The sequence below is a fragment of the Octopus sinensis genome, linkage group LG11 (genome assembly GCF_006345805.1).
Source record: "Octopus sinensis linkage group LG11, ASM634580v1, whole genome shotgun sequence".
NCBI classification, from domain to species: Eukaryota; Metazoa; Mollusca; class Cephalopoda; order Octopoda; family Octopodidae; genus Octopus; species Octopus sinensis.
In genome coordinates this window covers 29135600-29160599 of record NC_043007.1, presented here as the reverse complement: position 1 = coordinate 29160599, position 25000 = coordinate 29135600, and the positions used below count along the sequence as shown (strand labels likewise).

Genomic DNA, 25000 nt, shown 5'->3' with positions numbered 1-25000 from the left:
AGAATTACATGCAAAAAAAAAATGGAGAAATGATTAGAATATAAGATATGAGAAATAAAAGAATGATAATGAAGACTGCGAAAGATGAAAGAGTTGGGGATAACGATGAAGAAGTCCAGTTATATTTACTGGATCAGCCATTAATTTCATAGTGATAGAGAGGAGAGGAGAGGAGAGAGACAGAGATAGTGTGCAGAGAGGAATTAGAAGCATACGACAACTGAGCTTGAAACCACAATGGCAGGTGTGCTGGCAAATTTAAGAAAAAAAAATAATTAAAAAATACACACAAAGACAAAAAAAAATATCTACAGAGAGATAGAGACAGTTATATGTGTCTTACGTGCTGACATTCTGGGCTCTGATGTTCAGAAATGAGAGAGAAAAAAAAGATAGATTTATTGATAAAAACTTTAGAAATGGTTTTGATACAATATGACATGAAGATATTAAAACAAATATTTATATAATCAAAACAACACTGGGATAGGGGTTGTTAATGGTTCAACAAGAGGAACATAAAAGGAAACAAACTGAACAAATTGGTAAATTTCTGATGAAATATATTAATAATAATAATAATAAAAATATTACCTTATTATCTAGAAGAGATACCAAATTTATGGAAGAAGAAAACCAAGAATATTATTAATACCCAAGTTGTTCTCAATAAATCTAAAACATGTCTGAAAGCAATTCCATCTCTCAATTTAAAATTCTCACGAAACCAAAGTAATCAATAAAATTTGATTACTATTTCGTTAATCCAAAATTAATTGTAAGAATTGACTAGAGAGAAAAAAAAATCTTTGGAGAGGTTAATGAGAACAAATAACTCCTTTTATTAATGGATCTGTAATGATATCTTGTTGAGGAGAAGCACAACTAAACTCTCCCAGCTCCTTTGGAATGACATGTTGATCGAGTGAAGACTAAATTCTCCGAATGATTCTTCTGCAAAGAACATCCAAAGTGGAGAATCAGTTTACACATAACATTTCAGTCAGAGGATCATTTTCGGCACTGGTAACTTCATATTTACAATATTTTTACAAATATATTCTATTTCAACAATCACCAATCATCATCATCATCAGATGTCTTATTTCCAGACATTTAAAGGGTCATTAACAGGACACATCACTTATTCTAGTCAACAGATATATGTTACTAATGCTACCAATCTGAATACAGTCAGCTCAATGTGTGCATATGTATGAGTATATATATATATATTATATATATATATTATATATATATATATATATATATATATATATATATATATATATATATATATATCTAGCATCTGTTTTCCATGCTGGCACATATTTATTTGAGTACCAACACTTCCATGTGGCACACTCAAACGATTGTGAAGATCTCTACACATAAAACTATTGGTTGCGTTGTTAACCCACAAATAAAGAATATTTATCCCCCAATGCAGTGCCGAGCACTCATTCTCACTGTTTGGATATTAGCACACACAAGAACAGAGTAGAGATAAATAGTTTGGAATATATTAAATCTAAATAGCAACTATATAATATGAAACATTTAACCAAACTATTTCATCTTCAAATGCAGAGTTAATCAATCATAAAAACATTAGTTGAACATCTGTTAGCATTATCCAATTCTAAAACACACAGGTAGATACATTACTATAGAATACATTATTATATCAATACACACACATATCCAAATTAATATATGTACTTCATTAGTGATTAGTAAACACACAGGCACATACAGGCCTCTTTGAACAAGGAACATTCCCCTTCCCTCATCTTTCCAACATGGATGATGCAAATATTGCTGCCAACACATCAAACTTATTTTGCTAAATATGCAACAGGTTTATATTTCTCAGAATTTTAGTTTAAACATAATTTAAAATGATTTCTTAAACATCCATGGTAGGACACGTGATGAAAGAGAATTCATACAATTCAGAAGGACAATTCTATGGTTAAGGAATTGCTTCGTGCTACCAACATTACTGCATTGCATGGGAATCATACTCTTTCACTGGCTTCAATAATTTGACAGTTGCCAGAGTGGTGTAGCATGGACACAGCCACAGGAGTTGTTGCTCTGAGCACTAAGGTTTTAGTAGTGTAAAATTTCAAAAGGTAAAAAAAAAAAAAAAAATAGTGATAGTAAATAGAAGGAAAATAAGGTGCTAGCAACCCATGCTATGCCAGTCGGTGGCCATGCTGGGGCATGGTGGATCAGAATAACACTCAAAACTATATTTGTGCTTTTAAGAGCCACACCAAGCAGCACAGTTATTTTCCCCTTCACCACAAATAGTGTAGTTTGTCAGGAAGGACTGAATATAGCCCCAGGCTTTGACCAGGGGAAGGTCAAGGGTCAGTTGTTGTTATTGTTTGGAAAATCGATTACATCAACTCCAATGCTCAACTAATATTTTAATGACCCCGAAATGATGAAAGGCAAAGACAACTTAGACAAAATGCTGCCATGCCTTTTGCCTGGTCTGTCAACGATTCTGCCAGCTTGCTGCCTTGAGTCAGGCTAATATCAGAGAGACGAGAGAGGGAAGAGAGTTACCATTAAATTTCCTTTAATTTCTCTTCACAAGGGAAGTAAAAAGAGAATATTTCAAATTCTGTTTTAAAAAATCCCTATAAAATATGGAGATTTTCAAGGAGTTTCATTGTATCAGTTCACCAAGTTGTCAGGGAGATTTACCCACAGCTTCTGGGAAAATCAGCTGTGTTAGAGCAGTACCCTCCCTACAGTGGAACTGAAAATATTAGTTGTAAAAGAGTAGGACCCTCTTTACCAAGAAACCAAAGTAGCATCTCTCAAAGTTTAGTAAACAGTCACATTGACTATACTGGCAAAGATACAGACTCAGTCCACCTAGCTGTAAACAGGTATCATTCACAGCTAGAAGCAATAAGAACTCTATTGTTTTACTGGAATCCTTTTTGTGATGTAATGCAGACAAGGGCGAACTCAAAATCAGATCTTTCTAATATTGGCCTCTGAAATGTTGTTTAGACCTATGTCAGCTCTGATCAAAAATACTCCAACCATGACCATCCATGTAGAACTTTATTTTCTAATGTGTCCTTTTCTTCAAAGTGGCAGGATGTGAGTTGAAGATTTGGCTGTTATGCAATGTACAGGAATGGAAGATAGTGTATGGGGGGGAAGACAAAAGAAAAAGAAAAATGGTAGATGGATGGATAAAAGATAGAAATAGAGACAGATAGACAGAAGATAGATAGATAGGTAGAGAGCTCGCATGCAAGATAATAAGATAGGTATATAGCTATACTTGTGTGAGTGTGTGTATATATATATATATATATATATATATATATATGCACACACATATAGACCGTAACTTACTTAGTAGTTAGATAATCAGAACTAATTAGAGAAATAGATATAAAGAGAGAGAGAGATATGTATTACTTACTCTGCAGTTTACGACATAACTCCCTCATTGTATCTGGCTTGTCAAAACTAGTTCGAAGTAGCTGTAAAGTTTCCTTATTGGCAATAACAAGTTTCTAAATAGAGAAAGAGAAAGAAAATGAAAACCTAATATTAAATACACTGGAAAACTTTGCAAATTCCATCATTTTACAAAAGTGTGACAGGGATTTCAATATCCCATGTCAAAAGAATTACTGGGAGAGGACAAAAATCTCACCAGTGTTTACACTTGACCAATATTCTTAATCGCAGCCCCCAATCATCACCATTATAATGTGAATCCCATTGCTAGCAGCAGACCAATGTCCCAGAGGTGTTGAGCTGACAGACCCAGGACGCTTAGCTTTCAATAACTCATTCAGTCAGAGTGCGGTCAGAGCAGGCTACACATCTCCCCAATGTCCAGCCTACTTTTGTACATCTGATGGTGGTGACTGGCAAGGATGGATTTAGCTGCAACATAACAGATTTTTTGTCCCCTTTGTACTTGTCAATGGTCATATACATTACGTTGTAGTTTTGAGGATAAATAAGTCTAGGGAGTTAATGGCAGAGATTCTGTTGCAAATTGGACTTTTGTTGGCTACAAATGTTACAAAACATTTATCATTTATGATGTGTGTATCATCATCATTATCACCATTTAACATCCGTTTTTCAATGCTGGCATGGGTTGGACAGCTTGACAAGAACTGTCAAGCCAGAAGACCCCACCAAGTTCTTTGTCTGCTTTCGCATTCCTTCTACAGCTTTCTAATGCCAACCACTTAAGAGTGTATTGGGCGCTTTTTGCATGACACCAGCATTGGTGAGGTTGCCAAGTCCCTGTAAGATAAGACCCCCCACCTCATCTGAGTGGGGTATAGACTATGATAGCAGGAGAGAAGCAAGTATCTTGCTGAAAAGGTGAATGCATGGCTTGCCCACCTGGAAGGTGACATAAACACACGTGTATGTATATATATCATCATTTAACGTCCGTTTTCCATGCTGGCATGGGCTGGATGGTTTGACAGGAGCTGACCATCTGAAGGGCTGTTTCCTGTCTGTTTTAGCATGGTTTCTATGGCTGGATGCCCTTCCTAATGCCAACCACTTTACAGAGTGTACTGGTCACTTTTATGCAGCATTGGCACAGGTACTCTTTACATGACACCAGCACTTAGGAGCCCATGAGATTAGGGATGCTCAGGTGGAAAGGGCTGCAGGGGGTGAGCCTGTATGCAAGGACAACAATACTTTTCCATAGCTTGATGTGTCTTTTAGGGCACAGCAAACCGCCAGGAGTCTCAATGTCTGTAGATCTGTTCCCACCACTTTGTCCCACATCTTCCTGGGTCTACCCCTTCCACACGTTCCCTCTACATATATATTTCCTATATCAAAGACGACAAATTCTCATCTGAGCATATTTGGCTGTGAGTAGATGCCATTGGAAAGGTCCAAAATGTGTGAAATGCATCTATGTACATGATGTTGGTAAAAAAATTCTTCTACCTAATAGCAAGGCTGTCGAAGCAAGAGCAAACAAAGAAACAATAAAAACCAATATAAAATAATAAAATACTAAAACCTTAAGTTCATCTACTTGGTTGGCCACATGAATCATCAACCTTTCGGACATGTATTTCATTCCATAGGGACCAATAAGTTCTGCCAGAGCTTTTAACTCTGAAAAAGGAAACAGAAAACAGTTTAATAGGGATTTTAAATACTAAAAAGTAGAGTATTGTGGTAGCTGATTGACCTAAGTATATGACAGGTATCATTTTAGCAGCCCTGGGAGATTGAATGGTAAAGTTAACCCTCAGCAGAAAGATTTGAAATCAAGTCAAACATACAAACTGACATGTTAGGTATGCATCACACATACATATACAGGGGTATATATACGTACACATACATATATGTATGTACACAGGAGTGGCTGTGTGGTAAGAAGCTAGCTACCGAATCACATGGTTCCAGGTTCAGCCCCACTGTGTGGCACCTTGGGCAAGTGTCTTCTACTATAACCTCGGGCTGATCAAAACCTTGGAAACTGAAAGAAGCCCATCATATATATATATATATATATATATATATATATATATATATACATACATGGTGTCCCAGAAGTCGTGCACTATTCTGGTTTTCATTAAAATTATTAAAGCAATTTATTTTATTATATTTTTCAACATGTTTTATTGTAGAGGGAGCTCAATTTGCACATTTGTTATGATTAATTTCAATAATGTGTTTTTGAAATCAGTAAGGGTGTATTCTTTTAAAAAACCAGGGTGGTGCGCGACTTCTGGGACACCCTGTATATATATATATATATATATATATATATATATATAACTGAAGCTGATAAAAGATACATACATCGATATATGTACACAACTGTAGTGGTTCAATCAAATGAACTGCCTCCTCATTATATAACAACTGAAGTGGTTGTGTACACCATGGACATTAATATCGTTAATGTAATTTTCAGATGGTTTGGCAAAGTATTTATGTGATGGTTGTCCCTTTGAGACCATCTAATGGACTTATGCAAGTCCATCTTTGTTGACCCCATTTTACTTATGAATCTTGAGTTAACCTGAAGCTAGAGTTTCAAACATTTGCCCAAGCTGCTACACAAGGATTTTGAACCTGGGACCTCATGATTTCATATGCGTTTTGTATACACATGACATCCATGTCCATCGATGCTTTTGTATACAGACACTGGCATGTACACTGGACAAGTGACTAAGTTGCTATATGTGAGGCTGAGGCAATGTATCAAACTCCACTTGTTGTTGTGGGATTAGAAGAGACAGGGCAGAGGTAAGAGGCTAAATAAGGGCTCACCTGTTAGATCGGCATATTCCTCAGCTATGAAAGGAACTTGTCCTTCGGTGGTCAGACTCACAAAAGCCTTCTGGTTAGGAGAGTAGACAATTTGGCCAATATTACAGGTTACTTTCCACATGAGAACTTCAAGATACCTGAAAGAAGACAGAGTAGTAACAACGATAGGATTCTCAGAATGTTGTGACACAGAGTAGCATGTAACACAAAATAGTGTAACATAGAATGTTGTGACATAGATTTAGTGACAGAGAATGTAATCAAACAAAACAGACACAGAATGTAGTGACACCGGAGAGAAAAAGAAAGAGAGACAGACAGACAGAGTTAGTTACTTACCAGACTGTATAATTGAAGGTAATTGTTTTCTCACCACTGAAGCCATCTGATGGCTGAGTTTGTTGAGGTAGAACATTGTTGAAAACCCGAGCAATATCAATAGACACTGGAATTAATTAGCAAATTATTAATTAGATATAAAAAAAAATAATTAACTAAAAAAGCAAGTACAGTTAAGAAATTTCATTACAATAATAAGTTTGTGGATACAAAGTGACAGAAAGAAGATATGAACATGAATGAGAGACCGTGATGGTGAATGATAATTCCATTGAATTAGTGTGGCACCAACAGAGCATGCTTAGAAATGAAAGAAAAATCATGTTTTAAAAAAGAAGGCCAGTTGTGTCAGGTAAGATATGAGGCCAACATCACCAGCCTTATCCTAAGTTCTCGATGCTCTCCAAGACATTCCCCCAACTTACCATAATTCTCAATGCTCTGTAAGACATTCATCATCGCCCGTACACCACTCAGTAGTTCTGATGGTTTAGCTATTTCATTAGTTTCCGGGTTATACATCATCATTCCAACCAAAGCCCTACAAAAATAAACAACAACATTAGTACAAAGACATATATTTCAACAGAAAGGGTGTTTAAGCTGACTGCATTAATCTCAATAAATTACAGGTATTTATTTTGTGATCTGGCAAGGATTTCAGTGGTATCTCAACTCAGCACTAAATATTTCCATTTTCCCCACCCATTGAAAAAGTTATAATAATTTCTTACACAAACACAAAACCAGGAAAGTCAGGCTGGGGTGGAACAGTTGATGAGGTTAACTCCAGTTCTTGAATATGTTATTGCTTTTGACCTCAAAGAGATTAAATGCAAACTTGACCCCAGCAAGGTTAGAACTCAGAATGTAAAGAACCAAAACAAATATCACAAAGTATTTTGTTTGCCCCTTAAACAATGTTGCCATTCCACCAATCTTGATAATAACAATGTTTCTAACATAGGCAAGAGGCCTTAAATATGGGGAGAACAAGTTGTTGGTCAATCACATCAACCCTGACAACTTGACTGATCCTTTACTTTATCTGCCCCACAGAGATGAAAGGCCAAGTTGATTCTGGAGGGGTTTGAACTCACAACATAAAGAGGGGGAACAGAGAAGGAGATGTGGAAGAAACAAAGGAACTATCAACCATTTTTCTGTCAGAATATGACTGCAATTAGCAAAGAGCAAAGACCCAAAACAAATATAAGGAGGAGGCAGTGTTACATCTGCATCAGTGGGAAGCGGTTATTGAAACACTGATGTCACCATCTTCTGGGATATGACCATCCCTGATGACCGAGAGGAATAACAACCGACAAGTTTTCATCTCTCTAGTATCAAAGACAAGAAGAGGGAGGTGGATATTAACATTGCAATACCTTCTGAAAGAAACATTTCCATGAAAGTCACAGAGAAGCTGACCAAGTACGATTATCTGGAGATTTAAATTAATAGGTTGTGGAATATCAGGTGGGGTTGGGAAGTGGGGTTGGGGGGTCATGCACAGCTGCATTCACCATTTGTTGATATATTCCTTGGCCCTTTTAGGTGACCCGTCAACCAGAGCCCCAGTCAGTCCCAATCTCTGCAAGATACCTCATGTTGTGGAACATGAAGACCAAAATAATACCAGTGATTATTGGGGCACTAGGACTTATGATGAAGAAGGGAAATGGAAAAGTCCACCAACCATGGACTGGTTTATGAAGTCTAGATCTGGACATATCAGCTGAGGGTCTCCGACACATGACGGAAGGTCCTCAGCATCACTCCACAAGCCACCAATACTGAAGCAGCAGAGGAATGTATGCAGAATGGTTTCATTGTCCAGCATACATCTTAGGATTTGTGGGAATTATGGATGGCTTTCAGACCTCCATTCCTCCAGACCAGATCAGCCAGTTGGTTTTCTTCAACTCTCAGAGTTTCCTCAAGAATGGTGTCATTTCTGCTTGCAACCAATCCCCTTTTCAATGCCAACCTGGATTTTCCATCTCCTAGCAGAGGGTTGTGAGAGGTTGCCAATATTTCAGACACCAAAGGGAGTAAACAACTGGCAGAATCATTAGCAAGCTGGGCAAAATGCTTGGTGGTATTTCGTTCACCTTTTATGTTCTGAGTTCAAACTCTACCAATGTTGACTTTGTCTTTCATCTTTTCAGAGTTGATAAAGTAAGTACCAGTTGAACACTGGGGTCAATGTAATTGTGGTTGATGTTGCTGCTAACTATTTCAGAAGGTGGTGAAGATGGTGGGGCTTTCATGGTTGCAATCCAATGCTCTGCATGCTTTCTTTTTTTACTGCTGTTGTTTGAAGTCTGGTGCAGGCTCCTGCCTGGCCAGACCTTGTGAAACTGTCCCACCCATGCCAGCATGGAAAGCAGACATTAAACGATGAGGATGATGATGATGATGATGATGTTGTTAATTGTTGTTGTGAGGGTGGTGGTGGTGGTGACAGTGATGTCTAACAGGTGGCTGTTCGCATTGTCTGGTATGTTGTTGTTGTTGTTCTTTCCATTTATGTAACTTTTTGCATTTTGTACTTTGAGGAGAGAAGAGACATCATTTGGCCTCCTTTCAAAGCAATCTCACACTTCTTCCTTGTTAAAGACATTTCCATCTTTTGAATTTGTATTCTTCAAAAACAAAAATTTCAGAATTGTAAAAAAACTTTTTGCCTTAGTCCCTTCGGTTCTTGGTTAGCGTAACAACAGGAACACGACAGACATTAACAAGGAATTTGTATGTAGAATGTAGATATACAAATAAAGCAAGTCTTGTAGAGAGCACTTAAGTTGTTGATACAATGAATGGTAGCGGTGGTGGTGATGGTGATGTTTGATATTGATGATGGTGTTGGTGGTGGTGGTGGTGAAGGTGATTGTATTGGCCTGAATTGCTTTCAAAAAGATTGCAGTGGAATGTTTAAGGTAAACCTTATTACAGATACTTACTTGTTGAATCTGGCTTCCAGTAGCTGCAGGAAGAATTCTCTTGGTACAAATCCATGATCACGGACTTGGATGATGTTACAATAATTGAGGGCAAAACAAAGTTCTGTAAGCGCCATATGCAGTTTATCCATTCTGGTAAAAAATAAAAAATAAAAATATATTTAGCAAACACTACATAAAACACGATGATGAGATTCAACATGAAAATAGCATTTTTTTTTTGAATCCATAAAAACATAAAAGAAGTGTAAAATGTAAAGAATTTACACCAATATATAACTGGTATCAACTCTAGAGAGATTTGATCTGAAGGTTAAAAAGGACAGATTGAAGACGTGTAGGATGATATTTGTTTTGATACAAAATAATTAGGATTCTTTATATAGACCTGAAGAGTTAGAAATGAAAAATGGGAGCTGTGACAGTCATGCATTTCCAAAGGACATTAGTAATGTTAGTGGTTTCAAATGAAGGTAAAAACAAAATTACAAACTGTGACCAATGATAACTGATGCCAATTCAGATTTAGTTACAATTAAATTACAATTTAGTACAGAAAGAGAGCAAGCCACCTGGTGTCATAGAGACGCTTCATCATGTCTGCACAGGTAGGTGACCATCTCCTAGTCATTATGCCACCTTGTCTGGCATTAGGAAAGGCATACAGCTGTAGAAAGATGCCTTGGGATACAATGTGGTCCTTGGACCTGTTGGATCCTTTCAAACCATCCAACCCACGCCAGCATGGGATATGAATGTTAAATGATGATGATGATGTCACCACGTCCCACATGAAACAGGCTGTCATCATGCTAACCATCTTCCAACATGTTACTGATGAGTCCAGTTGTGGTCAGTCCCACCCAGTTCTTCCCTGCCACATCCCTACCCACACAGTACTCACCGAGTGAAGTTCTCTCTGTTTTTACGTATACTCTCTGTACCAGGTTTCTCCGGTTCCTGAATGGCTTTGTTCTTCTTGTCTTTGGCTTTCCTACGTTGGTAAGATTGGCTGATAGACACTGCACTATGCTTGGGCAGCAGCTGTGGAAAAGAGACACAGAAATTACTTTCAGGGCCCTACGGGACTGCAGAAGACATCACAGAATATATTCTACTCTTTAGCATACAGTTTGATAATAAACACACACACACACACATTCTTAGTGATAGTTAAAGTGGAGAGATGAGGTAAAACTGCTACTTACTTTGTAACTGAGTTGACACTGCTCTTCACAGATGTGTGTAATTACTTGGTTGACCTCCTCAGAGATATCCTTCAGGAACCAATGAGCATACTGTACACTACTGGTGCCTATGGAATGTCTCTGCACAAACAAACCGAAATGCATATATAATTATACATACACACACACACACACATATATGGATGTCGGTATATTGTACAAATATGTAGAAAGCAAAATACACTGTCCGGTACATAGATTTGTGCTTGCAAGAAATGGTTGGTAGGTGATAGAGATGGGGTGATTAGAGAGAGGGGTAGGTGTGACAGAAGTGGTTGGTGTTAGGAAAAATAATATAATCATTGTAAGTAGTTTAGTGTCAAGGTTCTGTAAAATGTGAGTTGGATGTCTTCATAGATATAGAGATTATCAAACATTTGTTCCATAGACATCTATAGAAAATAGATAAATACATTCTTGTATATATGCACACACACACACACACACACACATATACATACACTATATTGTTTTTGTTAGCTAAAACAGAAATAAATATTTAACAAATCCTAATTGAATCTATAATGTAATAATTAATAATTGGAGAGAGAAAAGATTCCTGTCAACTTTCTGTCCACAATATCATTATTATAACTTTTATGCTATAGAGAGAAAAATCTAGATGTGTATGTCTCACTAGATGTGGTCTCTTCCTGATCAATCCATTGTTTCTCACTAGACATAGTCTCCCTCTAGCCATTAGAGAGTGCATCACTAGACATGGTTTCCCCTCTAGACATTAGAGAGTGCATCACTAAAGACAGTCTCCCTCTAAAGGTTACAATACACATTTGTTCTCAAAACATCCAATGACTTTGTTGTTCCATTTACATTTAACTATGGCTGCTCTGCTTTCTGTTTATTCCAAAAAGTAATGTCCACTGACCTTTTATTGTGTGTGCTGAATGTGTATGAGGGGCCACAGTCCAACAATGGCTTTCAACTCAGTATGGGAACTGTTTTACTTGATGATATTACGCAAGTTTATAACATTGTTCGGTTGAACAGACTGAGGACTATTGATGCAATGCTATTTCTCCAACTTTTGCCGATCTCAATTATCATTACTTTGTCAGGTTGACTAATTATAAATGCCAACCATTCTCTTTACAGAATTAACATTCGCAATATATTTGTTCCATTTTGAAGATGTGAAGAAGCAATTTGAGGGAGATTTGCTACTATTTCTAGTAAGCCAGGTTCTCCTATTAGCTTGTGACTATCTCTTTAAGCACATTTGAATTTGTACTCCTAGTATGATTTTGTACAGCAACGGCAAGTGAGTGTGTGAGATGTGGAAATGTTTGAAGGCGTTCTTACCTCTTCTGGACATAAATCATGTGTAGCATTCATAAAATGTCCACATATCATAGGGAAGACAATGCTGTATCTGTGTTGGGCTGGGAACTCCATGCATAATTTGAACTGATGCTCAAACAAAGCAGTGTAAAAACTGAAAGCAGAAGAAATCTCATTAATGGAGCTGATCCAACTAGTTTCAATTAATGCAAAACTAAAACCCCCAAAAATCACAATGAATCTTAAACATGCAACCCAGAAACAGGAAGCATAACAACCATTTATAGAAAAAAAAACCCATCATGGTGTCTTTCTAGTGACAAATTTGTCAATGAAATACAGAAGGGAAAATGTTTAACAAATGTCTACTTTCCATGCTTTCTTAAAATTCTAAAACCAAATCAAATAAACAACGAAGTTTGTCATGTGAGGACTGAAAGAAAAGCCAGTGTTTTGAAGAACGTCAAAGCTGGTGATGCTAATTCTGTTCAACCTAGAATTGATTCAAACAAAAAAGACTCAGTTCATAGGAATTCTGGAGAAGTGAAAGTATGAAGAAAATGGTATGAACATCAACCAGAAAGCGTAACAGAGAACACCCAGTATAAGGTATCAGGGGACTTAAGGTATTAGGGGACTGATCACAAATTACATGCATGATGAACAGATATTATTGTTGTGGACAAGGGGAAGAAAAGAGTGCATCATCACAGATGTGGCAATATCTGTGGAGATGAATGTAGCAGTGAAAGAAGAGGGAAATAGCAGGATTTGGCTAGGGAAATCTGAAGACTGTGGAGGGTTTCTAATAATCCCAGACGTTATAGGTACCCTGGGTACTGTCACCGACAGACTTGGCAGTTTCTCTACTGAGACTGGTGGAACTATTAAGTTGCATTAATTCAGAAATCTTCTCTATTGGAAACAGCAAGGAATGTAAGAAAGGTCCTTGATATCTAAGGTTGTGACTTGGTATCAAGGACACTGATTCTGAATGTAAAACATCCAGGCACACCATGAATAATAATAATAATAATAATTGAAATACAAACAAAAGAAGATGAAAAAACAGTATTTGTTACAAGAGATGATGTAAGTAAAGTAGGAGGAGATCCAATGAAATCAACCATACCAATATATAGACAAATCAGCCGTTTCTATGAGCATTTCATCCAGATAATCCACCATTTTAGTATGAAACACAACCATATTTAAATGTTTTGCCATGTCACCCTGGTCTTGCAGTTTAATAGCTGATTTGCTCATACTAGTATATGCCTGGGAGGAGACAGAGAACAAGGTTAGACAGCTGGAAAAAAAAACAACAACAAAATGAAAACAAAAATTTCTTTCTTACCTAAATACTTTTGATGTAACTTTTTAAGGTCCCTCATTTACACACACACACACACACACACACTATCTTTCTGGGTTGCATTGTTCATGACTGTGGGGTAGGATATAAAGTTTACACTTTATACAATGGCATACTGACCTTGGAAGGTCTTCTGTACCATTATGAATTTAGTCCTGTCATTCAGTCCAGTACAAAGACAATTGCCTTCTGATAAAATCCTTTAAATCCATTGATTGCAAACAGGGGAAGAATTAAAGATTGTCCCAGCCCTTTCATACTTACACATTAACAAGAACACTCTATTACAATCTCCATGTCTTTAAATTTTCGAAGACACTCCCCCCCCCAACACACATACACACACTCTTCCAAAGTCATGTAACAATTTATTCTACACCACAACAATGAACAGCTCACCCCAGGATAAAATCTGAGCAGATTATCTGCCAACTTTTGATAAAATAAACATATCTTTCCAGTCTGTCCAGCTATTAAGTTCTGTATTGGATGATGTTTGCACTCTCTACAATGAATATATTCCTTATCTGTTTTACAAGAGAGAGAGAGAGAGAGAGAGAGAGAGAGAGAGAGAGAGAGAGAGAGAGGAGAGAGAGAGGAGAGAGAGAGAGAGAGAGAGAGAGAGGAGAGAGAGAGAGAGAGAGAGAGAGAGAGAGAGAGAGAGAGAGAGAGAGAGAGTTTGTGGGAATTACCTGAAGCCTAAACCAATCTAGTCGAACACCCCGGAAATCAAAAAGGTCATTGTTTTCCACTGAAAAAGTAAAAAATATAAACAAGGAATCAGAATCTCAGAAGAACATCATGATGATGATGATGATGATGATGATGAACATAAAACATTGTCTAAAAACCTAATGAGTTTCTTGTTTGAGGTAAACTAATGGAATGTTAATGAAATTGGCTTTGAAGTAATTATGTGTGTTAACTGCTTGCATGATTACACCTACCCCGATACATATTGGTTTCAAATTTTGACACAAGGCCAGCAATTCTAGGGGTAAAGAGGTAAGTGAATTACATCTTGCCACCCTGCATTCACATATACAGATTATTATGCATATGTATTCGCAGCTGGTGTTATAAATTAATTCAAGAATTCCTTATTGTTACACTGCAATAAGAAAGATTTCTACAGTAAAACCATGGCAAATCCAATTTGTCAATAATCTACATACTGGTTGAAGATAGAAAAATGTTCTTAGTCAAAGAGATTCCAAAAGATGGTAACTATAAGTACCAACTTTCTTTTACAAAAGTTAATTAAAAAGAAAAACAAACAAGTGGTGCAAACAAATCCTTACCTTGTTTGATAGACATAGCAGATATAGTGCTGTAGATGGATGATAAAATCACGGATTCGTCTTCAGGACACGTTGACCAGTTCTTCAAAGAAGAATAATTAAAGTTCATAGAATATGGAATGGTAAATGAGAGTCAGGAGTGGAGAGGAGCAAGAGGATGAAGGGAGATGGGAGGAGGGGTTAGAATTCTAATGAGTGGCTTGATTCATTAAACCAACTGAATTAATTAAATATATCATTCTGTTACTAATATTTTTAATGAGTTGTCAGAGAAGGGACAGTGCCCATCTTTGTAGGTCGCACGATCAGACAGGTTAGAACAATTGGTAGCTAGTCTGAACATGTCCAAACGAAAATGTGTAGGGAGAAAACCAGTTCACTCCCTGCACATCAAATTCTGCTGAAGGCACCAAAGAACGAGGTGTGGTTGTGTCTAGACTTACCATCCTGTTAATGATGCCCAAGGACCACCAAGTGGTGAGGGTGATGAAAAAAATAAACAACTTTAATGGATTCTAAGAGGTGGACAGTTAATGTCTGAAGACACAGAATGAGAATAATGGAAGAACTCGATGGAGTTGAACGAATTGATTTAACATAAAGCTCCATCTCTCAAATATTGTAATAGAGATAAAAAAAGAAATGTTTTGTAAAATGTTGCAAAATGAGATGTTTTAATTAAGTAACACTCTGGAATAATGGGGAAGACTGTTTCTAATTAGCAAATTATGCACACACACACACAGACACACACAAGATGAGTGTTTTATCTTTATTGAATTTGATTCAAATGAGTGTGTGTGTGTGTGTGTGTGTGTGTGTGTGTGTGTTAGATTACTCTTTGTCTGCCAACACATGAATACTGTGCATATATAATATTATGCATATATAATATTATGTTAATAAATTTTAATTTTTGAATTGACAATTATACATACACCATTTTCTATTCATTTTTATAAATTTAATACACACCCATGTGATTTGTGAGGTTTTCCTCTACAAAATTGGGCATTTAACAGTGGAGCCAGTTAAAGATTGGATGTTTTCATACCTATTTTCCATGTGTGTGTGTGTGTGACAGATTACTTTTTGTCTATCAACACAGGAACACTGTGCATAGACTTGAGAATGATGTCAAAGACTGTTTTCGTGCTTACCTGTATCAGCTGGTTAAGTAAGACTGCATCATAGCCAGAGAGATATTGTACATAAAACCGCTGGATCACTTGGTTATATTTCCTTACTAGGGCTGCAAAATGTAATTATTTATATTATTTCAAGGACCCAACGTACCAGAGAACAACAACAATAACATTAATGATGATGATGATGATGATGCTGTCAACACAGAGTTTGAGGGTGATTTATCCAATTCCAGTTTTGATTAGGAGTGATTTTCTAAAGGAGTTGAAAGGATTTTCCCAAAGGAGTTGAAAGGAAAACTAGGGGTGATGACCCCAAACATTAATAATAATAATTTCTGATTTGGAAGCAAAAGAAGGGGATGGTTAATAGCATATTAATCTCAGTACTCGACGGATACTTTATTAAGCCCTGAAAGAATGAGAGGCAAAATGAAGCTTCAAAGGATTTGAACTCAGAGTATAAGGAGCTGGAGAAATACTGAGAGGCATTTCATCTGACTCCCCACCGATTCTGCCATGCTTCTAACACAGGAAAAATGTTGAGGGAAGGAGAACAGTAGATTATACCAACCCCATACTTAACTGGTGTCTTATTTTACTGACTCTGGGAAGAAGAAAGGTGAAACTGATCTCCACCGGATTTGAACTCAGAATATAAAACCTAAAGAAATATCACAAAACATTTTGTCTGCCTATTTAACAAAACCACAATGTTTGTATATTCAAGTGTTATGCTTTAAACAAACTTAACTATGGAACAAAATCAGAATCTTTGCCATAATGAAACAACATTTTGAAAATGTCTGCTGCTCTGATAAAAGTGATTACAATAAAACACACAAGACATTGTTGTTGTTGCTGAGGAAGAAAAGTGGAGGAAAAGTATGGGGTCACCTGGAGTAAATGGTGACTTACTGATATGGAGGGGGAGGCAGGGGTTGGTTTGTAAAGGAAGAGTTTACAGAGTAAAGGGGTAATATTTACAGTAGAGTGTGATCGATAAGAATTAGTGACACAGTCTGAGTGGTATCAGTGGAGCTATTGTCTTACATGGTGGCACCTGGCAGCAATCAGTAAATGCACAAAAGACTTTTAAATATGAAAACTATTATTGGAAATGTTGATAAGAGAGAGAAAATTGAACAAAGTAAAATGTAGGAATGAATTTACCTTTTAATTCTTCCATGTAAAATAATAATTCAGGAATTTGTCTGAAAAAGTCAAATACAGAGAACCAATTAATGCAAAGAATAATCGTTGCTATTTGATGCCCAGGAGCATTGAATAGGAGGGGGAGGGGCTAGTCAATTATTTTGGGCCCAGGATCTGATTTTATTGACACAGAAGGAATGTGAACTAACTTTGATAGGATTTGAACACAAAGCATAAAGACATGAAATAAATACCACCAGTTATTTCAACCATGGGTACAAGGCCTGAAATTTTGAGAGGAGGGGTAGTCAATTACATCAACTCCAGTGCTTGACTGATACTTATTTCATCAACCCAGAAACAATGAAAGGCAAAGTCTACTTTGGCAGAATTTGAACTCAAAACATAAAGACAGACGAAATGCAGGAAGTGTCTGCCATCTCAGAAGCTGTAGAGAAATTTGGAGAAATTGGGATTGACACGAGGGAAGAACATGCTCAGGAAACTGCTTTGTTGGGGGACAGCTAGGATTTTGAGACTGGTGCTTGGGTGTTAAGTATCATGGAAAGAGAAACCCTTTGACATCCTTCACAATAGGTTGTTGTCCGCTCTTACAGAATTAGACAGAACAAGTGAAATCAAGAGCTCTGAGAAATGAAATAATAATATTTTCTTTTCTACTTTAGGCACAAGTCCCAACAATTTGGGGGAGAAGGCCAGTTGATTAGATCGACCCCAGTATGCAACTGGTACTTAATTTATCAACCACAAAATGATTAAAGGCAAAGTCAACCTCAGCGGAATTTGAACTCAGAACATTAAGACAGACGAAATACCGCTAAGCATTTCACTCAGCATGCTAATGTTTCTGCTGTATACAATAATAATATATTGGTAAATATTGTTTGAAACCAGCAGACTTGATTTCAGAATGTGTGTGTGTAGTTTGTTTGTCTGATGTCCATTTCTTTCGATGTCAACAGAGGGTTGAGTCAACATTTTATGGCCCCAGGTCCTTCATGTCACCAACGCTAGCCTCTTCTTCAGAAAAGGCATTTTACTCTTCCATTTGAAAGAGTAGAGCAGACAGGCATGACATCAATAAGGAATGCAAACATCATCATAACACCAGTTTGCTCAGACTGTGACAAGCAAAGCTGTAGAGTGTCAACATTCACACACACACCATCATCATCATCATCATTCTAATATCCACTTTTCCATGCTTGCATGGTTCAGACAGAATTCATTGCAGCAGATTTTTTTAAAGCCAGATGCCCTTCCTGTTGCCAACCTTCACCTGATTCCAAGCAAAGTAATACATTCCACATGGCCAGACTGGAATTCACAGAATATTGGAAATAAGTGACACCACTGTGTGATTGGGATACTTGTGTGCAAGTATCGTGCAATACGAAGACAAGAAGGCACAACACACACAAAAGAGTCTTCTTGGAGTTTCCATCTATCAAGTCCACTGACAAGACCTTGGTTGGCCCAGGGCTATAGTAGAAGACACTTGCCCAAGGTTCTCTGCAGTGGGACTGAACCCAAAACTGCAAGGCAGAGAAGCAACTTTTTAACCACAGACAGACATGAAGACAATAGAAGCTCAGTATATAACTGGTACTTATTTTAATGACTTTTATTCAGACAGTGTAATCACAGGTAAATTGTTTGATGGCCAGGGTGGGAGCAGGTTGTTATAAAAGATCCCATGACCATGGAGAGACTCCCTTCTTGGCTCAATCCCCAACCCCAACAAACACACAAAGAGAAAGGAGACAGATATATTAGATATATGCATTAGTTGCTATTTAACCCCAGGCCAGCCCTGGTCTCCAGAAGGCCTATAAGGAAAGTCGTCTAGCATGATCATCTTTTGTATTCAAAATGTAACAGAAACTCCATTATTTAATGTGTCTTTCCTGTGTTATAGCAGTAGGTTATTCTTTAAAGTGGACTTGGTTACTATTTCTAGCAGGTTGAGCAACCACACAGAGGATTTCCTGTTGATTCAGTTTTGAATATTGAGAAGCCACTAATTTTATTATGAAGACCATGTTGATATTTCTTATTTCATTCCAATGTTTACATTTAAAGATCAAAAGTAGGGGACAAAAGACATCAAAAGTAGGGAGGAGTTGTTAGGGTTTGAACTCACCGATCTATGAAGTCCTCCTGAGATAATTTTATGTTATGGCGTTTTGAAGGCGGATTATCAAAATGGCGAAGTAACCAGAATATTTCATCCCGTGCCATTGATAAGGCCTGGAACACAAGTAAAACCTGGACGAACAGACAAAACATATACAGAAGTGATTATTGCTGAACCAAAATGAAATTAAGATATAATTTAATTGGTACTAATTAATTAGAAAACATCATATAACTAAGGGTGAGCTGTGAAGTTAGTCAGGAGATGACATTTCAAATCATCATTCTTCCCAACATTCCAAATGATGTCAGAAAACTAAAGAAGCTGTATTTAGATTTTAGGGGAAAGTTTCTTAGCAATTTATTTCAATTTCTCTCTGTTAATCTTTAAAAAACAGTTACATAAGGAAGTTTATTTGAGTATTAGTAATGTTACATCACTGAAGACTGGGTTGTTGAATTACTTTGTATCACATGACAGACAATATCTTGATTCTGCTTCCAAGCCTTAATTTAACTTCAGTCAGGTCTTGTGGAATGCCAGAATATGTAGAAGAATCCATTGCAAGTGAGAGGTGACAGCTGTGCATAAAACAAAAAATTCAACACAAAGAATTTAGGTGCTCTACTGCTACACCTCAATATGCTATCAGAATGGGAATAATTGAGTTAAGAAGAATACCAAGAAGATATTTGGACGACTTCTGCTTCAAGATGTTTGTATAAAACCCAAAAATAGTAAACGGAAAGAAAAGAAGGAATCTTATGAAAATCAAACCAACTCTTATTCTGTGGAAGCTGGCTTTTGCTGGACTCTTTCAGTCAGTTCTTTGCCTTATGTAGGCACATATATCATAGATAGAGTCACACTACACACACACACACAACACACACACACACACACACACATTTTCAAGCTGTTGATCAACCATGCCACAACCTGCAGGTTTATCAAAAAAACAAAATGAAAGAACAGTGATCCATGGATTCAGATTCTTAAATATTCACAAAATCTTTTGCTTGTTTCTCAGCTTGAGTATAATCATTATGTGTTTCCAGTTTTGGTCCAACTGTGGGGTGCGTTGGTCAAGTACCACAGCCACCCAAGATTTACAGGTAAAGATGGGGAGATGAAAATGTCATGGAAGCTGATTGGATGGACTGTTACAATACATAATGTTGTGTGAGGGACTCAGTCCATCTGACCTTTTAGGCACCAAAAGCAGAGCAGATTTTGCTGCAAGAATCTGAACCAAATCTCTGCTCTGAGGGAACCCTCTCATTTCTTCTCTCTTTCTCCATCAATCTCAGAATTCTTTCAAGAGGTCTTGACCTCTGTTCTTCTTCCTCCTCAAATTGAACCAGAAACCAGTCTGGGTGCAAATAGCCAAGCTGTTCTGGGATTTTATCACAAACATCTGAAACCTTTCTCATTTTGCTTTCTGTGCAATACCAGCAACAACAGCAGAATGGTATGACGGGGGAGCAACAAGAAACCAAATATCAAAAGAGTTAGAAATATAGAATTATCTCAGACTTACTTTAGGTCCCAATAATCCAGGTTGATCCGTATAAATCAAAGCTAATTCCTTTAAAGCTGTTCTTAGAAATTTCCTTCGTTCTCTATGAAGACCAGGTCTAAAGGAAAACAATGTTTTATGAGTGGTTTTCCAGAGATATTTCAAATGTGCAAAAAAAATACACACACACACACACACACACATGTAAATGGTTTCAATTTGAAACAGCAGAACTGGTCAAGGTGCACTTAATGTCAGAAAGAGAAAGAAGTGAAACAGGGATGAGGGGATGGTGGGGGGCGAGTGGATGGTGGGGGCGAGGGGATGGTGGGGCAAGTGGATGGTGGATGCAAGGGGATGGTGAAGGTGAGGGGATGGTGGAGGCGAGGGGATGGTGGGGCGAGGGGATGGTGGGGCGAGGGGATGGTGGATGCGAGAGGATGGTGGGGGCGAGTGGATGGTGGAGGCGAGGGGATGGTGGAGGCGAGGGGATGGTGGAGGCGAGGGGATGGTGGGGCAAGTGGATGGTGGATGCAAGGGGATGGTGAAGGCGAGGGGATGGTGGAGGCGAGGGGATGGTGGGGCGAGAGGATGGTGGATGCGAGAGGATGGTGGGGGCGAGTGGATGGTGGAGGCGAGGGGATGGTGGAGGCAGGGGGATGGTGGAGGTGAGGGGATGGTGGAGGCGAGGGATGGTGGGGACAGGGGATGGTGGAGTTAAGGGATGAGGTGGGATAACAGATATAGAAAGATCCTGAAGTAAAACCATTGAGACAAGACTTACGATGTCTGAAGTGCATGTTGCTGGAAATCTTTGACTTCCGTCACTCTTTTGTGTTGTATATGTTGTCTGAAAGAGATCCAAAGAAAGAGATTGAACAGCCATTAGTCCGTGCGTAGTGTATAATCGGTGGCATAGACACAGGCACACTCGTACATCTGATAAAGGAGTGACAAGACCAGCATTGAACTCTGCACACTGTACAAGTTAATTAATGAGAGATCAGTAGCAAGTATGAAGGAGTTTATAAGATTGGCACTCACCCTTTAAGGCTGTCAAAGAAAGCAGCAATATAACTATGGATGTGCAGTACCTCGTCTCTGCATAGTTGTACAATGTAGCCAGACTGGAGAGCTGTTTTCCATAAGTCCCATGGTTGGGGCTCTGATAGACGCTGATAGCAAAGCATCAAGCCAACTGCAAAAGAGGGGAAATATTAACGTTAGCTGTATTTATTATTCTATGATGATATCATTTTCTTCATAAGTTTGAAGTTGACAACCGTGACCAACACATAGGACACACACACAGCCACAAAAAGTTAAAAGTTAAAAGTGGTTCTCAAATTTAGCAACAATATGGAATTTGGTTGGTGTTTGGCCCAGAACAGCCATGACTGAGCAGACTTAAGAGCAAAGATATTCCAGACATGACCAACCTGTTTGATAAACATAATGTATCTTTGACTGCATTCTTTAATTTGTCCTTCATTTTTAAGACAATAAGATGTGATTTGAGAGAGGTTTGGTTGTTATTTTTAGAAGACTGAGCAAATAATTAAGGCTACATGATCAATAGTTTGTAGAGAGTCGAGATATCTGACTGAATTAATGGCAGACTCTAAGCTGTGAGAACTAATTATATTAAATTAATTAGTGGAACACTCAACTAATTATAATAAAATATTCAGTTAAATATTTAATTAATTGAGATAAAGTATTCATTAAAATACTCGACTCAGAAATTTAAGAGCCAAAGATGGGATCCATTCAAAGATAGTTGAGCTGCAAAAGATCCAAATTGCCTCAAATCCCATTTGACCATATGAAGAAGAAAAAAACTGACACATTTGATAATGTAATACTAGGTACACTATGCCTGAACAAAACATAGGATTATCAGTGTTGGAACAGCTTTAATTCTAGGTGTGTGGGATCAAAGCTGACCTGGTGCTAAACAACAACCGCAGCAACAAGTGATATTTGGCAAGATCAGCTGCCCTAAAAGTCTTCTGTTGTCTGATTAAAGTTTTGTAGTTGTTGAGAATATTCTATTCCTCAAGGGATTGATTTTGATTTCTCTGAATCCACTCCTCCATTTCAACATAAAAGTCCTGTGGCACTTTTTGATATAACATCACGTTTATTATGTTGCCTAAGCAAGTTCCATTGATGTCTCTATGTTGCCATCACGTCTGGAAAAACAGTGATGAATGTCAATTTCTAAACAAAGATGCCATTGAATTCTATCGTAGATGTGGCCAAACAACTGTCACTAACAGCGAGTCTTTAGTTTTCTGAGAGTCAAACAGACAAAAGTCTTTGACAAAATTCTTCTACTCATTGGAATCAAACTGAGTCAATGTAATAAAGTTATAATAAGGTTAGGGTAACTTTGACCAACAGCATATTAAGACATAATTATTTGAAATGGCTGAACATGGACTGATTTTGGCTTCCAAAATTAAAAAGAAAAAAAGTTAACTGATGTGTTTAATCCTGGGGTCTAAACTGAAGTTAAAAGACCTGATATGTGAATGGAGGGTTTACATAGCTTACTGTTGCCTAGGGAGATCCATAGAGACAATGTTTGGTGGTCAGGTAACAGGCCAGTAACATAATATTACATACAACTAGCGACCTAATCGAAGGTGAATTAGTCCTCAAGAACTAGTTAGCTACTTAACAGGTAATTAAACATAATTTACTTACAGATGATCCATCTTTCCATGACATCTTGTGATAGATATTCACATTGAATCTGAAGGAGAAAGAAAAGAAGGAGGTAAATAATCAATGGAATCAATAAACAATCATCATCATCACCAAAATCAGTAACAACAAGTTTTTACAAAGTTACAAAGGCTGAAATTTGATGGGGAATAGGGGAACAGACATTTAAATCAACCCTAACACCTGATTTGGTATTTTATTTTATGACCTCCACCCTAGAATTATAAAAGACAAATTTGACAACAGCAAATTATTATCGTTATTATTACTACTACTACTGCTACTACCACTACTACTACTACTATTTTAAGGTGGCAAGCCAGCAGAATCGTTAGCATGTCAGGCAAAATGCTTAGCGCTATTTCGTCTGCCACTGCGTTCTGAGTTCGAATTCCGCTGAGGTTGACTTTGCCTTTCATCCTTTCAGGGTCGATAAATTAAGTACCAGCTGAACACTGGGGTCGATGTCATCGACTCATCCCCTCCCCCAAAACTGCTGCCCATGTGGAAAAATTAATATTGTTGTTGTTGTTGCTGCTGCTACTGCTACAGCTGTTGTTGTTCTTAGTCTTGTTATTATTATTATTATTGTTATTATTATTATTATTATTATTATTATTATTATTATTATTATTATTAAGGCAGCAAATTGGTAGAATTGTTAGCATGTCGGGCAAAATGCTTAGCGATATTTCGTCTGCTGCTACATTCTGAGTTCAAATTCCACCTTGGTCAACTTTGCCTTTCATCCTTTTGGGGTTGATAAAATGAGTACCAGTTGAGCACTGGGGGGGATGGGGTCAATGTAACTGACTATCCCCCTCCCCACAAATTTCAGGTCTTGTGCCTATAGTAGAAAGGATTATTATTATTATTATTATTATTATTATCATTATCATTGTCATTGTTATTTGTGGTAGTGGCGATTGTGAAATATAAAAAGTGTAACTCACTATATCAGTGTTTGGCACATTCATTAACTTTGAAGGTTCCGAGAGGAGACTGAGGATTTGCGAGGATCTCATCTGATCTGCAGGTAAATTTCTCCGAGGATAGATCACATGTAATGACAGCAAAGCTGGCAACAAAAACTGGAAATCAAACAAAAACGCACAATGTTAGGATTTAAACCAGAGACCACTTTGAAATAAGACACGAGTTAGACCAAATAAATGCTTGCTTTAAATAAGATAGTATCATAGATAAGATGGAGTCTGTTTGAGATGAGACAGAGTTCTCGTGTTTCAGATTATTTATTGGTACCTACTGATAATTAGTGATCCAAAGAAGAAATATAGAAAAGAAGCCTCTGGGAGCATCAATGTATCCAAGAATAAAACGTATAATGATGGTCAGAGATGAAGCAGGCCAAAATACACAGATATCAGTTGTAATAATGAAGTGAAACCAAAATAGTGATATTCTGAAATCATTTA

At 37.5% G+C, this 25000-nt stretch overlaps 1 protein-coding gene across 4 annotated transcripts in view; it reads right to left on the bottom strand.

Annotated features, from left to right (window-relative positions):
* The window catches only part of LOC115216990 (membrane-associated protein Hem), a 99841-nt gene that overhangs the window by 35329 nt on the left and 39512 nt on the right, over window positions 1–25000 (bottom strand). For 2 of the 4 annotated variants that reach the window (XM_029786485.2, XM_029786487.2), the window contains exons 7-27: window positions 24518–24655; window positions 23544–23592; window positions 21876–22029; window positions 21616–21681; window positions 20853–20949; window positions 19319–19443; window positions 17173–17213; window positions 16015–16106; window positions 14855–14936; window positions 14246–14304; window positions 13311–13456; window positions 12200–12332; window positions 10841–10960; window positions 10537–10676; window positions 9633–9764; window positions 7092–7207; window positions 6667–6772; window positions 6328–6464; window positions 5054–5151; window positions 3461–3554; window positions 344–361 (exon numbers count right to left, since the gene is read on the bottom strand). In XM_029786485.2, the coding sequence (XP_029642345.1) occupies window positions 344–361; window positions 3461–3554; window positions 5054–5151; window positions 6328–6464; window positions 6667–6772; window positions 7092–7207; window positions 9633–9764; window positions 10537–10676; window positions 10841–10960; window positions 12200–12332; window positions 13311–13456; window positions 14246–14304; window positions 14855–14936; window positions 16015–16106; window positions 17173–17213; window positions 19319–19443; window positions 20853–20949; window positions 21616–21681; window positions 21876–22029; window positions 23544–23592; window positions 24518–24655 (2143 nt within the window). The remainder of the gene's footprint in view (window positions 1–343; window positions 362–3460; window positions 3555–5053; window positions 5152–6327; window positions 6465–6666; window positions 6773–7091; window positions 7208–9632; window positions 9765–10536; window positions 10677–10840; window positions 10961–12199; window positions 12333–13310; window positions 13457–14245; window positions 14305–14854; window positions 14937–16014; window positions 16107–17172; window positions 17214–19318; window positions 19444–20852; window positions 20950–21615; window positions 21682–21875; window positions 22030–23543; window positions 23593–24517; window positions 24656–25000) is intronic. The other 2 variants (XM_029786486.2, XM_029786488.2) reach the window with 1 other exon arrangement.